Source organism: Corythoichthys intestinalis, chromosome 18 (assembly GCF_030265065.1).
Source record: "Corythoichthys intestinalis isolate RoL2023-P3 chromosome 18, ASM3026506v1, whole genome shotgun sequence".
NCBI classification, from domain to species: domain Eukaryota; kingdom Metazoa; phylum Chordata; class Actinopteri; order Syngnathiformes; family Syngnathidae; genus Corythoichthys; species Corythoichthys intestinalis.
In genome coordinates this window covers 47,521,371-47,538,781 of record NC_080412.1, presented here as the reverse complement: position 1 = coordinate 47,538,781, position 17,411 = coordinate 47,521,371, and the positions used below count along the sequence as shown (strand labels likewise).

General features: G+C 40.0%; 1 protein-coding gene across 3 annotated transcripts in view; it reads left to right on the top strand.

Moving 5' to 3' along the window:
- The first annotated feature begins 231 nt into the window (after window positions 1-231).
- The window catches only part of LOC130906155 (roundabout homolog 2-like), a 162,335-nt gene continuing 145,155 nt past the window's right edge, over window positions 232-17,411 (top strand). Inside the window, exon 1 of one of the 3 annotated variants that reach the window (XM_057820139.1) lies at window positions 232-360. Coding sequence is in view for 2 of the 3 variants with exons in the window: in XM_057820137.1 (XP_057676120.1) it covers window positions 14,561-14,618 (58 nt within the window). In the remaining variant the exon portion in view is untranslated. Of the gene's footprint in view, window positions 361-14,199; window positions 14,619-17,411 lie in introns of those variants that run through there. The other 2 variants (XM_057820137.1, XM_057820138.1) reach the window with 2 other exon arrangements.

Below are 17,411 nucleotides of genomic sequence, written 5' to 3'. Positions count from 1 at the left end.
TTTTACATTTGGAGCTTTTTTGCTTCCATTAAAAAAAAATTTTTTTTTTTTTTTACAAACTCTTGCTGTGCTTATCATTGAATAATGAGTATTTGGACATTTATTGTATTGTTTTGAATGTACATAAAATGAATGAAAGCGGTTGGCTGTGGAAGTTTTTTTTTTTTTTCTACACAAACGTGCAGGTGTGGACGCAATTATTTTCCCCCGACGTATTAGGGCGGAATCCTCGTTTAGAAAAAAACAAAAAAACAAAAACCGTGCTGCGTGTGGACATGGCCTTATTCCAGTGTGCCCATCGTCAACGGATTTCCTCGTGATTTGAAGCAACCACGGAACGCGCACAGGATTCGAGGCCAGGTACAAGCAGAAAGAAGACCATCAATCACAAAGCAAATATTAGGAGATGAGATAGATGTCAATTGTAATTCTTTTTGCCTCCAACGCTTTTGAAATATGACAAGGCTTATAAAGGTATTGTGTCTAAAAAGGCGAACACAAGACGAGAACGAAACTTGATGGTCTGCTGACATGGCAATATTTTATTGCCATTTTTTTTAAACGAATGGTTGGCATTGGAATGAATCGAAATTTTGAATGTCCAAGGATGAAAATCAAACAAGTATTTTTATTATTGTCTGAGTTACTTTAGGCATGCTACTGCGTTTTGCCACTTGATGGCAGTGCAGTTTAAGGCAGTGGTTGCAAACTATTCCACAAAGGGGACAGACAGCTTTTGACCCATCTGATGTTTTACAAGTGCAATCAGGTGATTGCAGTCAGGTGCTTCTTGTTCTTCTGTGCTTGATCGGTTTGAAGACAGACCAGGAGCCAATGCGGCCCTCGAGGAGTGGTTTGCCCACCCCTGGTTTAAGGGAATAAGATTGCTCAAAATACTGGAATCAAAACGTGGTGAATGGAGAATAGACTGTAAGTATAACTCAAAATTGTTGAAGTTGAAATGAAAATAAATGGTAAAGCAAAAACAAGTGAAAGCCTCTACACAGGATACATCTGAGACTTATTCAACAGTGACAGGACCACATTTGAAGATGGTTTAAAGTAGTGAAAAAATGTAATCCTATTCCATATGAACATTAAACTCTGCAGCAGCAAGTAGTGAGATTTTGGGTTTTGACTATCAGAATTCTTCCTGTATACAGTATGTATGTATTTTAAAGGCATTTATAGGTGAGATATAGAAGGTTAAAATTCTTCATTAACAATACGTGAAATACTGTTTATTTAAATATATTGTAATCCGGTCTAAGAGGCATGTCTGTGTGCTTCTGTGACCTGCCACTCACCAACTTGGAACAGGGGGTCACTTGAGCGTGAACTCTGAGGTCAGCTTCCTTTCAAATCCTTGATTTTGAAATCCCAGGACGACTCCGGCAGAGTCAGCGCTCGATGCCGCTTGCGGAATACGCAAGCTGTCTCGGCGCATCCGTGCGTTCCCTTTTCATTAGCATCTTCAGCAGAGTTGACCGCAGACATATTGACATTGTCTTCTCTAAATGCTTTGGTCTGCTACGATGACAGGACATCATTGGCAAATATAACTGCAAAGAAAAAAATCAAAATTGTTCACATAAATGTTTAGTTGTATATTTCAAGAGTAGCTATCAAGTTTAATCTACTAGTGAAAAATAGGCAGACTGTCACAAGGTATTGTGATTCTTTTATGGGAAACCACCCACTTAAAGTGAACAAGAGAAAATGTTACTGCTCATTTAAAAACGTGAACTCCCATTATTGATGGTTGATGGTAGCTTTGCACGTAATGCAAAAGCCGTTTGCCCAACGATGCTGTTCCCCCCCCCCCCCCCTCCTCCACCTTAATTTTTTTTTAAAACTATTGATTTTTTGGGGGGGGAGAAGAAAAGGGCATAACAAAACATTACTTGTCCTAGATTTTTTTGTCACATCATTTAGACATAAAAATTGAGGATGCTAAAGGGTAAAAAAGTGTATACAGTTGTTGCCAAAAACATACAGTTCAGCCAAAATTTTCCAAAAACGTCCCTATTCATTTCTAAAGGGCAAAATTATCCCATTGATTTCCAACTGCCCTATTCGCCCGCCATTCATTTCCATGGCACAATAACTTCCATTCACTACTATTGATTTCAAACCCAGACCTTGAAGGAGATGGTACCTTCTCTCATAGGCACCGTCTGTTTGCTTTATTCTAACACACTTAATATAATCAATCAGGGAAGAGTATCTTTTTTTCCTCGTATTTACCAATCGACTGTTTGTATTACTCTAACGCACTTAGTATAATCAATCAGGGAAAAGTATCGTTTCTCGTATTTTGATGGTTTGTATTACTTTAACGCACCCAATATAAAATAAATAGCACTTAGACCATAGTTTAAGGAAAACATGCAGGACTGACTGAGCAAGATTGACGCTGACAAGGCCACGTCTGCACCACCAACTCTCTGAATCGGTTCTCCTGGACAACCCAGAACAAATGGCGGGACGCCCTGTCCCAACACAAGGAACACAGGAGAAAGCCCGATATTCAACTGATAACACAACTGATAAGACTCCAAGAGCCCCTTTGATGCTGAGGTGGCAAAATCCACAACCCTCGTTGCCCTGACAACAATAACTCCCGAATCCTCCGGTCCAATCCACAAACAGACAATAATCCCAAACACACCTATCTTCCTGCCTGCGTCCCACCCAGCGAGAGCCTTCAAAAGACTGAATGTTTAACTAAGCGTTATCAGTTTTCTCGGGAACCTTTTGTTGACATGTCGCCCGAGTCTGTTCGTGTTTCGCCTTGCCTTTTGATCGCTGCCGACCTAAATAAATTGTCAACTTGTGCTTAGAAGCCTTTTTCCAGCTTACAAAACTGAGTCTGTACAAAAGGTTAAGACTCAGGTGAACGCGCGAAGTTTGGCCTTTTGGCCAGGGTGTTGGGTTACGCCAGGTTGTTGGAGCTGCGCCAGTGCGCGTCCGGCGGTCCGGCTAGCGCGATTCCGGCTGTCTGGCTACCTTCAAAGCTACATTAGAAAATGGAGTGAACCGATATAGACAGGAAGTGACACGAAAATCAAAAAGAAATCAAAATGGATTGGATGTGTAACACCGTCAATGGCGGCCAGTGAGTCAATTTATTGGGCCAGAATTAAGTGGTCCGGCCCACATGAGATCTGATTGCAAGAAATTTGGCCCACGAACCAAGATGAGTTTCACATGTACCCCTGATAAACAGTGTTGGTGCTTATTTGAAGTACATCATCGCTGATAAACATCAAATGCAGTATTCAAACTTCAAAAATACTACTCCATTCCCCCATATCAATGCTTAATTGTGAACTTTTCTAAAGTCCTTCCTGTCATCCTGAGTTAGATGGCGTGACTGTCATTCACCAGGGACACTGCATGGCGAATAGTACAAGGTGTGTCAGTGAGATACCGCCGAGTCAAAAGCCCTCGGCGCCGCGTCGGCATTAAGGTTAATTTGAACTGATTAGATGAAACAGGAGGGGGTTGTTGCTGTGGGGAGTGGAGCGCTAGTTCTATTTTTTAAGTGTCTGCTGAAGAATGACACGTCCAATTTCCCCTTTTGAGGTTGGCACTCAACCATCTTCTATCAACTCTAACAGTACTTAGCTCATTGGCTCGCTACCAGCCCCTCCCAGTCAAAAGGGATAGGACGTCTATCGCCGTCAATGGCACTGAAACGTGACGGTTCGCCGCATACCCATGCTCACCACAAAATCCCCTCGCCGACCTAGCTAGCGATTGTTAACGGCGCTATTCTATCATGAACTCAAGAGTCTGCCAAATAAAAAAAAGCCTCACAGATAATTTATGCTAATCCTTCTAGCAGTTGTCAAGTCGTTTCACAAAAGACTAAAATGTCTGCTTAGGGGTGGCATGTGAATGATTCTTGTTGGAAAAAAAAAAAATCTCACAATGACCATTTATTTACTCAATTGGAAAGCAGTAGGATTGTGCATAAACTTGCTGTACAATTAATAGTGGAACGTTAAAAACAGGTCTTTACTGTACATATAATTACTTTAGCTCAATGAAGTCTTTTGGTGTTTGTTTTTGTCAATGCCACAATGATTACAAATGAGGGGACGTAGGTAGCGTAAGTCAAGTCAATAAAGAACTGCATTTACTGAAATGGGGGCTAGAATAAACTCTTCCAAGAAACGATTAGTGGCTCGCATAAGCTCGTAAATGTGTTTGTGCCGTACGCTGGAATTTGGTTAATTATAATAACGGAATGGCCAACAAAATGATGTCAAAAATAAATATCAGTAGTTGTAGTGCAGAATATACAGCCACTAATAGTATTCGTTTGGTGTGCTCACGCCTATAAAAAAATCTAATTTTGGTGAAATGCGAGCCTCTCACGATGTTTTAGGGGTCGCAGGATGATGTGATTGTTATATGGTTGTCTGCTCGGCAGGTACATCACAGTACGTTGAAATAGGATTGCAACTTTCATATATAACAGAAAAAAAAAATGAAATTTATCAGCGACAGGCTGGATTTGGCTGGTTGACTCGCATTAACGTCAATGTTGCGTCAGCCAGGAAAGAAAGTGTCAACATTTTCTCTGCAATGAAGCCGCCCATACTTGCAAAATATTGGTCCTTTCATATGCTTCAGCATCTCTGATGATGAGGACAAAAAAATACAGGTGGAAAAATCCAAACATTTCTTAACACAGACAGATGGACTCGCATATGGATTTATTTCCCCGCACTTTCCTAACTGATGGTTGTCAAGTCCTGTATTTATTTTCGATTGAACAATGGGTATTGATTATGAGGTCCACACCTTCAAAATCATTGATTTTTTTTTGGGGGGGGGTGTGTGTGTGTGTGAATGTGACTATTATTGTATTTTGTGTTTTTTGAGGACGTGTTTGTGTTTCCAGAAACAATTGAAAAGTAGATGAATATTTTCTTCAAGCAAGAATGTTTGCATTTTCCATGTCAGATGATGTGATGTCAAGAGCACAAGAGCATTTTTGCTTCTCGAATGTAGAAGGAATATGTTTTTGAATAACCTAAGAATAGTCTGATTTTCAAAGGAGATATGCAGCGTGCATCTCCCGGGAATGAATGCAAATGTCTTAGATAAATTCCTTTGTTTCTTTGAGAGTGCTGCCTATTTTACATGATGTTTTAGCTTCTTGCATGTCTGTTTGACACCCCAAACAAAAGCGCAAAAGTGTGGAGAAGACGGTTACATCTTCTACTTTTAGTCAACAAATACTCAAAATATTTTCGTCAGTAAAGTCAAAATATTTAGTCCAAAAATACATTTAAAAAAAAAAAAAATTCAGGTTTCCAACAATTTCAGATGAGCATTGACAGACAAGCACACAGCCTAATGTAGCGTCTACAAGGACAACGGCAACTTTGTGAGGGTTTTCGAATGGTTTCATTGCAACCGGAAGCACAGAACACTACTCTAAGCCTCAGACAATGCTAACAAAACAAAAACAATAGTTTAAGAGGAGGCTCGCTACGCTAAGGTTAATGCTAATGCGAACACGAATGCTATGCTAACGCTATGAGTTACATTTAGTGTGTGATAATCACTCATCACCGACCTTTTAAAGGCTAAAGCAACATTGCAAATTCTCTCTAGCCAAGATAAGAGAACAAGTCTATCATGTGTTTCAAAGCCGAGCTTGAAGCACATCCTACTCGTACAATAAGAAAATGTCAAACATAGTGACTTTATGACGCAATCAGTGTTGTTTTCGTCAACGATAATAAAAATATTTCGTCAACGAACATTTTTTTTCATGACTATGACGAGCTAAACACGTCTTGGGAGACTAAAACATAACGAGACGTTTGCCAGTTTTCGTCTGATGAGACAAGAACGTGAAGAAAATTCACATCTTATCGTTGGTGAAGATGGCACGCATCGTAGCCGTCTTTGGGTCGTGTCACTCATGCTGCGACCCCTGCCCCAGACACACGCTTACTTACCGGGGTCTCTGCCATTTTTAGACCGCGATGTCGCCATCGTACCTCGAAAGTGGGACATTATAGACATGCCGTCGCATACAATCCATGTTATTTCTGCTTGTTTTCTCCGGTAAGCTTTCAAAGAAAAACATGCCGATCAAACACTGCTGCTACAGAACTTGTAGAAACAACTCTAGGCATTAGGACATATGAAGGATGTTTTCTTCATACGTTTCCCGAAACCCAAAAACACAGAGGAAAAAATGTGGAGACTGGATCAACTTGCGCAGACGTCCAGTTTAATGTCAGCAAGGTGAAGCCATTCACATTTCATATGCATTTTGTAGGGAGCCATGGTACTGCAGAGGGCGACGAGGTAAGCCATTTTCATAATTTGACTTATTTTTTAGCGTGGCGTTTTGCCGTGCTGCTTCTGTCTGACCATGAGTGAACTGAAAAAAATTAAAATGGTATCTGACTGCCACTGTTGTTACCTTTTGTGTTGTAAGAAAAACACAACTTTGGTAAAGGGGGTGTTTCAATAAATTATAGAATTAAGATTTATAATTAATGAAAAAATTAAGTTTTCGTTGGCTGTCTCCGAATAGCATTTGCGATTGCTGCACAAAAATAGCAATGTAAATTGCCCCCAAGAACGGTCAGAGACGTAAGACAACCAGAGGATATAATACATAAGGAAGACAGGGCATATGGTGGTAAAGGATAGATTGTTGACACAGGAGAATGTCATTTTCAGTGGCGTAAGAAAAAGGTGTCAATAAAAAGCTAACTCTGGATCAAGTCGGCTCGTTTTCAGCCCTCGGCACTCGTGCCATCTCTTTAACTGAACATTTGTTTGTTCTTCCACATCTTTACCAGTGAATTTGGCACCAGGGACATCGTTTTCGGACAGAATTAGTAGGTTTAGCTCAGTAAACATCTCGTTTGTACACTATTTACATGCATTTACTATTAGGGACAAACTGAAGGTTGACCCGCCTAGCCACAATTGCTAACGTCATTAATATTAATGAGCAAGAGTGAAGTGTTGCTTGCGTTACGCCATTATGAGCTTGTCAATTTTCATTCTAAATTGTTGGAAACCTTATGTTTATTCATGGACTGAAACTTTTGAAGTTTAGAGACGGAAACATTTGGACTAATAGTCGACTAAAACTAGACGAAATTTGTCTGAGGTTTCATTGCCTAAAACTAGACAAAGGCAAACACATTTTGAAATGATTAAAATATGACTAAAACTATTAAGTATTCCCGTCCAAAAGACTAAAATGACAATTAAAAAGGCTGCCAAAACAACACTGGGCAGAATCAATGTCGCATTTTTGACTCGTCAGATGAAAACAGTCATTCGTCTCGTGTTAGTCTCCCGAGGCACATTTTTAGGCCGTTACCGTCTCGTCGCCAAAAATTTTTGTTCCCGTCATCGTTGGCGAAAACAATGCTTGCAACATGTAAAAATAAATGACTTTTGACCTGATTTTTTAGATGTCAACTAAGCGATTCAATGACTATTCAAATAGTTGTCCCCCTAACTTGATCGCCGAAGAATCGTCTTGTGACCGTTTAAGCCGGATGCTGTGGACACGCTCAGACATCTTCTCAATCACTTGAACAAACGGCGTTCTAAGTAGGTAATGTTGCAGACACAACTCCTGACCTTGGCATTGTCTCCTACGTGTGTGTTTCATCAACACAGCGTGACTATGCGATAGAGCTACAGTAGATTGATGAGAGGAGTCAGGAGCCCCTTTGATTTTGGCTAGCGAACGTGCGAGGCGGCATCCACGTTGCCTGGAAACCCGGACACGGCACGGCTGATGAAAGCTGAGGGAGTCTTATCCTGATGCAAATCAAATCACATCACTCAATAGACGTACACTTTTTTTTTTTTTTTTTTTGTGACCTGATGTTGGAAATTAAATGCCATCATGCGTACATAATTCCAACATGGATTTTTCATCTGGATTCATACATTTTAATGCTAGACTAAACCTTATGAGAGGGCTTGTTCCAGATGTAATATGCTTGTTTTCAGTAGATCATAGGGGAGGAAGATGTCCTATGTTTTAGTCAGTCAAGCATGCATGTTGGATTCATTCGCTGCCATTGACGGCAGTAGACGTCCAATCCATTTGACGGGGAAGGGCGTGTCACAGGAATACAGATGGTGATATTACACATAAAAAAAAAAACCAGGAAGCTAACGGGCACAAAGGTTTTTGCCAAAAACGTACGGTTTGGACAAATTTGCCAAAACATCTCCATTCATTTTCTAATGGTCAAAGTTTCATTTCCAACGGCCCTATTTGCCTGCTATTCATTTCAATGGACAAAAAACTTCCATTTACTCCTATTGATTTCCTTGCCTGGCACAGCCAGACTGTTCCCCCCTGTATTTTTCAAACACCGTGAGAAGAGCCTGGGACCCAGCTCCTTATTGGCCTCTCGAGCCAGAATCATCCGTGCAATCAGATTTGTTGATTACGATAGAGCCGAGAATATGTTCCAATCCGCAGTAAATTCAGTTTTAAATGACCAAAAACACATCAAGTCGCTAAAACCAACAGTCTCTCGCGCTAACCAATTTGAATAAACTCCTCCACTCTCCTATGTTTATTTTGACGCGCTAGAGTTTCTTGTCGCTTTACCAACATCACATCTGCCTGTTCCTGATTGGTCCACTCCGCTGTCTGTTTGCTGTGGCTTGCTCCACCCTGGAAATTTGATCTGCGGAACAGTCGCCAGACTATCACTGGAACAGTGGTGAGTCTGGAGCTAACAGCAGCTTGGTAACTAAAGTCTCTAGCTCCTACTGTACTTTTAGAGACCCTGGGAACTACCAGTAGACCTGCATTCTGAGAATGAATTGTGTTGTTGGGGTGGTATGGAATCAGAGTATCTGTGAGATAAGATGGCCCCAAAGCAATAATGGTCTTAAATGTAAGAAGGAGGATTTTAAATTTAATTCTAAACTCGACTGGAAGCCAGTGAAGGGCTTGGAGCACAGGGGTGATGTGCTCTCTTCTATTAGTTCCTGTTAAAAGTCTTGCTGCTGCGTTCTGGACTAGCTGAAGACTTTTTAGAAAACTTTTAGGACACGTTGCAAGTAAGGAGTTACAGTAATCCAATCTAGATGTAACGAACGCATGAATGAATTTTTCTGCATCGCTTTTAGACAGAATATTTCTAATTTTGGTTATGTTGCGCAGGTGGAAAAAGGCTGTTTTGCAGGTTTGTTTAATATGAGCTTTAAATGATAGGTCTGGGTCAAATAGAACTCCTAGGTTTTAACTGTAACTTAACCTTATCATGGCAAAAGGAACGGGCAGCGATACTACATTCATCAAACCAAAGTAAAAAAGAAATGCGGTTCTTTTATGATGGACTGGCTGTCAGAGTACAGTATGTGCAAATAGAAGCGGTGAAACTGAGACAGATTTTTTACTTTAACCTGTCCTGTATAGCTGCTTAGACAAGAATAGGAATCTTGAGTGTCCTTATTTTCTCAACAGTTTTAATGTAGGAGTTTTATATACTACCATTGTGGTTGTTCATTGTTTTATTTATTAACTCACCTTTGCCACAGTTGGAAATTTTCCCGGCCAAAGCAGGACTCTTCCCGTGGTTATAGCAGGACTCTCACATATAACAAAGTACACGTCTCTAGAACAATGAGACTTTTGTCTTTTTCATTTGAAGTAGGCCAAATCAATTATTCTAAAAGTAAACTTATGCAAATTGCTGCTGTTTAATAAGCCATGTAACTTGCTTTGATCAAAGGTTTTGAACAGGCGTGATACTGGTGTGTGTGGCCACAGCGTACACATCTGATATTGCTCACAGTGGTCCTCAGTTTGCTCAGGGAGCTTGTGTGTCTGCTAAGACACATGAAAAATTACAGGGAACATTGCTGGAAATGCCTGAAAATCAAAAGGAAGTGAACTGATATACCAACCATCACAGCAAAGCTACCGTCGCAATTTCTCCATAAATGGCATTTTCTAGCTTTCATTTCAGTATGGTTAATAAATAAGGCCCGAGCACTAAGCGTGCGAAGGCCCTATTGTTCTATTGATTTTTGTTAGGCCGTTCATTTCTCAAGAATTCCACATATCATCTTTCCTAAAACGTGCTTTGGGTTGAGGTTGGATAGAAATTTTTCTTCCCTTTGTTTGGTACAGAAGATGCCACTCAACTGGAGTCGTTTGGCTCAAAAGCCGTCAAGCGCAAAGAGCTGTCTCCTTCACAATCAAAATGGGAAATGCTGTCGAACAAGTCAGATGGCTGCTATTTAAAAAAAAAAAAAAAAAAAAATGCTGTTCTCTTTCCACGCCGACTCAATTTAGCCATTGTCTGTAATTATTATTCGATCCCCTCACCGCCAGAAATGGTTTAATTTCAGCTTTTGGATCAATAAGAGCTCATGCGTCCGGCCCAACCCTCTGGTGTTAGGCTGAAGTGGCCTTTATGCCGTCATTGACAGCATTGAGCCATATTGACGAGCTGTGCAAAACTCTTTTAATTGCTTTTTTTCGAGCAATGTATTAAATGGCCAAACTACTAGATTTATTTCATTTTGCTTAAGCAACTGTGTGATTCGGTGATCTTTTTAAAATGAGTTATGAGGAGCTGAGGCTGATGAATTAATATCTACCTTACAAGTACAGAGCGGCGCTGGGTGACGACAGGAGGTATGCTAGGCCAGGGGTGTCAAACGTACGTTGTCGCTCATTTATTATGCACATACAAAATCATGTGCTTTTTTTGTTGTTGTTGTTTTAACATTTGGCGCCGCAAAACTAGTTTTTTTTGTGATTGAGTGCACGCACGACGGCACTTTCGTGTCCGCTGTAAGAGCCATATTCCTGATTTGTATTATTATTTGTAATTTTACTCCTTGCCACTAGGGGCTGTAAGTCGTGTCTGTCTACTGACCTGGAGTCAGCCTCCGTACGCTTAAAATGACAGCTGATCATGTCACAGGTGTTGGTAGTTAGGAGGGCAAAAAGTTTTTGACTGCGTCTTTGTGCAGCGTGCAGGAATGGAATATACTCATTTGTTTTTTAATTTGTGAACATGGTTTTTGAGTCTTTTGGTTTGTTACTTTAATTTGGACAAAGAGCTTTTGAGTTAAGTTATTAGACGCCACAAGAATAAACTATTGGAACTGAGAAATGGACTGCTGGTGTTTGCTTCGCATCTCCAACTGCATCTAGCGCACGTCATCATCACAATGTCCTAACTACCATCCAGTACTTGACTAGATACAGGGATTAGTCAGTACATCCGCAGTCACATTTGCCCCCCCCGTGGCCAAAATGGATTGGACGTCTAGCACCGTCGATGACAGCCAACGAGTGAACAAGGAAGTGACCTCAAATCAACAGGAAATGACCTGGGAAACGCCCAAAAATCAACAGTAAGCAGCCCGAAAATGCCCCTACCCACAATCTGCTTCAGTTACTGCAGTCGGTCACAGCGATCGTCCAATGCTGGATTTCTGTTGAAAAAGTACGAAAGCTGTACCGCATACAAAAAGGAAGGATTGTCTCAGGAGTGATTTGTTTGAGGATCATTCTTTGACATATTTACGTAAAATAAATACTAGCTGCATGTTTTTTTTTGCTTTTAACAAAGAATCAAGACTGTCTTACGTTCATATCTATAAAGAATTCAGCGATTTAAGCATTTATTCACAAGAATTTTCACCGGAAAAGCTCTGTTTACATATGGCGGCCGGCACATTGACTAGCATCGTACTTCGACATATTTACGTAAAATAAATGCTAACTGCAGTTTTTTTTTTTGCTTTTAACCAAGAATCCAAACTGTTTTACATCCATATCAATAAAGAATTCAGGGATTTGAGCATTTATTTGCAAGAATTTTCAACCAAAAAAACTCTGTGATTCCACTCAGTCAGCTTTGACGGCCTCGCCAACAATGCAGGCCCCCTATTAATCGGCCACGTCAATATCATTATGAAGTCTACGTTTGGGGTTAAATATATGTTGAAAAAGTTTTTGGGTTAATAAAACCACCTGACACTTTGCTTGCTTATCGGGTCATAGGAAGCGTTAACATGGAACAAAAAACAATTTGCCTTTTTTTTTTTCTTTAGTAAAGCAGCGACATTTTCTAAAATTCAATTTGAGGTCGAAAATAAAGATTGTCCTTTGGTGTCTTCAGATAGGTACGACATGCTTGCATTGTAGCTATATTCATAGACTTCATTATGTATTGACAGGGCGTAGGGCTGATAAATAGGGGGCCTGCATTGTTGATGATGCCGTCAAAGCTGACCGAGTGGAATCACAGACAAAGAGCTTTTTACATTGAAAATTCTTGTGAATAAATGCTTAAATCCCTGAATTCTTTATAGATATGGACGTAAAACAGTCTCGATTCTTGGTTAAAAGCAAAAAAAAACGGTGCAGTTAGCATTTATTTTACGTAAATATGTCGAAGGACAACGCTAGTCTGTTAGTAAATGTAGCTAGCGGCCGCCTGATGTAAACAGAGCTTATCCGGTGAAAATTCTTGAGTTTAAATGCTTAAATTCCTGAATTCTTTATAGATATGGATATAAAACTGTCTCGATTCTTGGTTTAAAGCAAAACGCTAACTGCACACTTTTTTATTTTACGTAAACATTGCAAACTATGATGCCAATACAGTAGCAGCTAATTTCTCCCATTTTTTCACTTTCAAAATGCATGCATGGTATGAAAAATATAATAATGACCTTGAATCCTCAAACGAATCACTCCTCAGACAATCCTCCCTGTATGTATGCGGTGCGGCTTTCGTAGTTTTTCAACAGAAATCCGGTGTTAGATCGCTGCGTGCGTGTTTGTAAATAGCTCCTCTTGATGTGGGCGGCCCCCTACTTGAATGTGAGGCGCAGTCCATGACCGATCTGACCTGTCAATACGTTATGAAGTCTATGCCATATTATTGTTTGTTTTTGCTGTTAAGATGCCACCATGCAGAGTGCTGTTGGATTTTCATGTATTTATATTAGTTAGAGGCGCACGATAATTATCGGTCGAATAATTATCAGTCCGATAATAGGAATTATGACGTCATCCCAATAAATCCAATAACAATATATGTTATCGGTCCTTTTAACGATATTTTTAGTGTCGGATTGGGATGTGTGCGTTTGTTTCCACTCCTGTTTTGCAAGTATGCAAAGTTTTGTTACTGTTCTAGAGGCCGTATTTTTCCTTCACTGAGTTACGTATAAAACTTTCTATGGCAATTAGCAAATGTTTGCATTTTACAGTGTTATGTTTACAAGTTATTGAGAGGCCTTTTGGTTATTGATAGGCTTGCTGTTCTATAACTGCCAGGCTAGATCAGCGCTCATTGTTCAGGGGAACACATCGTCAACGATATTGACTGATTGATATACATTATAAAATTATATATATTATCGGTTATCATATCGGTATCGGCCTTGAGGAGCAGGAAGTTATCGATATCGGTTTCAAAAAATGGATATCGTGCATCCCTAAAATTAGTGTTGTGAAAAGGGTGTGTTAAAACAAGGCTTATTGGCCCTTTGAATAGCGTTTTTGTAAAAAATAACTACCATTTTCAATGTTGGATTAAACACAGTTAACTGTAAACCATCACCAGTGAACATACATGCCCAAAATAAGTTATAAGACAAATGTGTTTGTGTGTCATTGTGCTGTCTAGCTGCATGGATTTTCATTATACACGGCCGCTTTTATTTCCAATACAAAAACTCCAACACACACTGTAGGTGAAATAGAATGCTGCCTTTGTTGTAGCCTAGTACTTAAACTATCCATGATCAGTGTGTACCGCCATTGTTCATGCCTTGTTTGGAGAAAACGCGCGAGCATGACACATTTGGACCGAAACTCTTGTTTTTGAATGGGGGGAAAAACTGAAAAAGATCCTCTGCAGTGAGTGACTTCCAGCGCCCCTGACAATAGACGCCCAATTCACTTATGCTGGAAGGACTGGCTGTGAAGGCTCATCTTCCAATCAAAATGGATTGGACGTAGAGTACCGTCAATGGCAGCCAGTGAGTTAACTTATTTGGCCAGAAACAAATCCAAATGAGTTTGACTCCCTTGCACTAAAGCAAATTGTAAGACGAGTGATTATTTCGTCGTGTTCCAGTCCCCTCCCTGCCACGAAGGAGGGGCCGCCGCACTGCACGGCCGTCTTCTCCATCTCACCTCCTCCACTTGGCCCGCATGGCCAAGGCTGCATGCGCTTCCCTTCTGCCGCCGCTGAAAAGTACCGCTGCTTTAGAAGAATGTATTCGGAACCGCTCGGATTTAAGCGGAGCGCACGGGGCGTCGCTGCCAGTTGGTGACTGACCGCAGACCACCGCTCACTGCATGGTGCGCTTTTTAGCGGAGAGGATGAACGTGCACGAGGGAGGACGCTGCTGGCGATAAAAGCAGCGCCTCGGTGGTCAACTTGAAAGTGTAGACATTTGAAAGTGACAAAGGTGAAGACGGAGATAAATCGATCGCCCTTTTTTCCGCTTGAGGAGAAGGAATTCATGCGCCGCTAGTTGATATGCCAGAATGGGTCCGTTACAGTATTTGTTTCTCTATGGACTTGTACACGCCAAAATGAGCCACGGTAAGACGCAAATAATATTTCGTCTCGTCGAAGATGCATTTGTTTCCCCTCAAACTGACAGAATAATGCCAATTGACTGCTATTGTTGTATGTGACATTCTTAAATATTAGTCTGTTTTGGAATGTACTGTGGTCCAACTTGAAGGTTGACTTCACAGAACAATTGAACCCCCATCTCGATGTTTCAAATGGTTTCAAAGCAAGTAGTAAAACAAATGGTGTGCACATTTCCCCCATATTCACAAACACGGTTACTGTACTCTGTCAATATTTCATTTGCAGTTTATGTCCTGCGGTAATCCCGGCTAATGTGGTGTGGAGAAGGTGCTGTCTGAAAATCCTTCCTCAGAATTTACATCTATGGGTTATTCATGAAGATAAAACTTTGTTTTGGGGTATAACCAGTGCGATACTGTAGTGTAGACTATTAGTTTTTTTCAAGAAGTTAATATTGCCTACCATTGACAGAGATGGGCGTCCCTCCCTGTCCAAATGGATACAGTGGTCTATACGAGCAAAATGCGTGGTCAAAAGTGTCAATTGGTTGTAGTTTTTGAGATACAGCAAAATCCAACCAATTAAGGCAAAAATGGGTTCAATTATTTTACACTTAACAAAGTGTTAGCTTTGGCATTATATGCTGTTTTCACTGTAGAATATTGCTTAAATCCTGGTGTTTTGGAAGTGATTTCATGAAGGCACGTTTCATAAGCGGTGGCATAAACTGTATCCATCTCATGGTAAATCTAGCGATTTATAAAGCTGATAATATGACGGCAACGTCATCAAACTTGAACATTAAATAGCACTAAAATCTTTAATTTTCCAATGCATGTCAACACAGCAAGCAGATATTTCCCAAAATACCCATTTCTGAAGAAACAAAAACATATTTCAGAACCATGGATAGATCCTGCTCTACAGTCTAAAACAGGTCCTCAAATACAATTCTTGAAGGTCCACAACTTTTTTTTTTTTTTTTTTCATACAAGCATGGGTCCATTTATTAATGTCGGTCAAGTACAAGGCAAGTCGAAAGTGGTAAAGGTGGGTTTCTTTTCACCAAACAAAAATCCCATGCACATTTTTATTAAATTAAATAACAAAACATTTTCTTGATGTAAAATGAAAATACAAAAAAAAACAAAAACATGCAAGTAGATTGTTTACACATGTACACTAAATAATTGAAGATCGGTCAATAAGGTGCAAGCATAATAATTATTGACAGTAATTTTAAAACACTGCTCAATGAGAGAAATGGCATTTAGGGCTCACAAAGCTGTTTAAACACATCATCAGCCAGTACTTCAGTGGGTCTTGTGGTTGATGAATGTGAGAGAAGATTTGTGTGATTTTTGTTGTCTTCGAACATTGCTGCCATCACTTCAATCATACACTATTTTATTATTTCTCCACCAGAGAACGGCTTCTTATGTTTGGCCAACACCCACGACACTCTGAATGAGCACTCTGTTGCAATTTATTGTTGTGTCATAGATGTAACAATAACCTTGCTTGACTCTTGATATGACCGCTTCAACCTGTTCATTTTTTTCCTTCTCAATTCTGATTCAGGAGGAAACTCTTCAAAAGAGCTGTGCTCTGTAACATAATGGCATTATACATTTTCACTTTTTATCAGAGCAACTGTCTTTTAGCATATTAAGTAGCCTACATAGTAAGAGTGTAACGGTACATGTAATAGTATTGAACCGTTTCGGTACGTGGTGCTAGGTTCGGAACGTACGCGTACCGAGCGGGTTTCTGACGTAATATGACCCTTACTTTTCGAGGCTGTGAGTCGATCGGGTTAGTTACTCTGTGTAGATTATATTTACTCCGTCTTCTCTACTATAATGAGGACCAACACGGTAGGACAGTATAACCCAGAAACGTCAACGGCGTGACAACGTGGCCGCTGCAAAAACGCCGCTTGTTAGACACGTCCCAGAAGCGGCTCAATGCGACGCATGCGAAAAAAACGGCAGAGTTTATTATTTGACGCGAGACGCGGTCCACCTGCGTCAATACTACTACCGGTAGCTAGGATCGAGCCGGAAGTCACTCGTGTAAAAATACGGTGGGTCCGATCGATTTGCAAACTAATACGCAATCGTAACCTACTTTTTGAGTCCATCAGATCTCTTGAGTGGTAGATCGCGGCACAGTTGACTTGTCTTTGTTGATTTACTGCCGTCTTCTCTGCTATAATAATAACCAACACGTCCCCGTGTTCAATACAAAAACACTCCTACCACAACAAAATAAGTAGGAACTAATATTCACATAGTTATACAACATAAAATATACAATATAAATGAATACTACATCACATTTGTAAAATATAAACACATAATAAAATAAATAATAGCCTATTTATATACAATGAAATGAGCTAAAACACCTGTAATTAAATAAGAATAATACACAGATCCTGCTTACACAATTAAATTCATTAATTTCTGTGTGGCGCTTTAACTTGAGAAAATCCACCAATAAAGCTTTTGAAAACCGTTCATAAGAAAAAAAAATGTTTCATTGAGGCATTTCATTTGTAAAATCTTTGCCATTGGGATTGCTTTTCTCTTTAGCACAGGACTTCTTTTTTTCTCTTTCTTTTGGAAAGAAAGCTGACCAATACACGGGGTCTGAAAGGCAAATTGTTGTTGGATTATCTTTGAATACCTGCTACTTTTTGAGCAAAATTCTAGCTGTTCAGTTGAAAGCACAAAAGTGTGTAATAAACAGCTAGCACATTTATATTTTGCATTTTGTTTTCTTACTGTACCA